Here is a 714-nt window from a genome sequence, read left to right on the forward strand (position 1 = left end):
TTGTCATGCTAAACATTTTCTGCTTTTATACTTTAAACATTTTCATACATTGTGTTTAGAGGGAAGAATCACCCTAACAAACACAGGCCACGACTGAGGTCACAGATTTCTCTCAGGGCCCGAATACACATCCTTCGATTGTTCCTGTCAATCCAAGCACAATTAGTTAAATTTTCAGACGTTCTACATTAGAGTCACTAACCAATAGTGGATCAAGGAAAAACTTTGACTTGCAGGCAGAATCAGAAGACAGCCATAATCTGACTGGCGGGCGCGGGGGAATGCGGCAAAATGAAGATGCCTTCGATACGCAGCCCCCCCAGCGTAAGTGTGTGTGTGTGTGTGTGTGTGGTCCGCGCCTTGTGAATGTGTGGTGGTTTTGGGGGATCCTGTGCTCTTACCGGTCAATAACTAGGCTCATAGACTATTTACCACTCAACTATCGTACTGTTCAGCTGAAAGGAAATCATATGCTGGTTTCTCCCTTCCCGTGGATAATGCCCTACAGTCAATAGACTGAGAGCACTACAGTCCCAACATGTGGGTTTCTATGGATCTGTTTTATATTTTAGTTTCAATCTCATTTCAGTTAACAATTCATGGCTACCAATGACGCTCCAATTCAAATGTACATAGAGCACTTCTGTGGAGTTATTGTATACGTGTGTATGGTTTAAATACTACTGCTCTAATGGTGTCACTATGAACCTGGTG

The 714-nt window shown here is 43.0% G+C and overlaps 1 protein-coding gene across 1 annotated transcript in view; it reads left to right on the forward strand.

Moving 5' to 3' along the window:
• The first annotated feature begins 291 nt into the window (after positions 1-291).
• Positions 292-714, forward strand: part of LOC111950810 (cytoplasmic phosphatidylinositol transfer protein 1) — a 17,277-nt gene continuing 16,854 nt past the window's right edge. The window contains exon 1 of the mRNA XM_070448648.1: positions 292-324. Coding sequence (XP_070304749.1) covers positions 292-324 — 33 coding nt within the window. The remainder of the gene's footprint in view (positions 325-714) is intronic.

Source organism: Salvelinus sp. IW2-2015, linkage group LG1 (assembly GCF_002910315.2).
Source record: "Salvelinus sp. IW2-2015 linkage group LG1, ASM291031v2, whole genome shotgun sequence".
Classification (NCBI taxonomy): Eukaryota; Metazoa; Chordata; class Actinopteri; order Salmoniformes; family Salmonidae; genus Salvelinus; species Salvelinus sp. IW2-2015.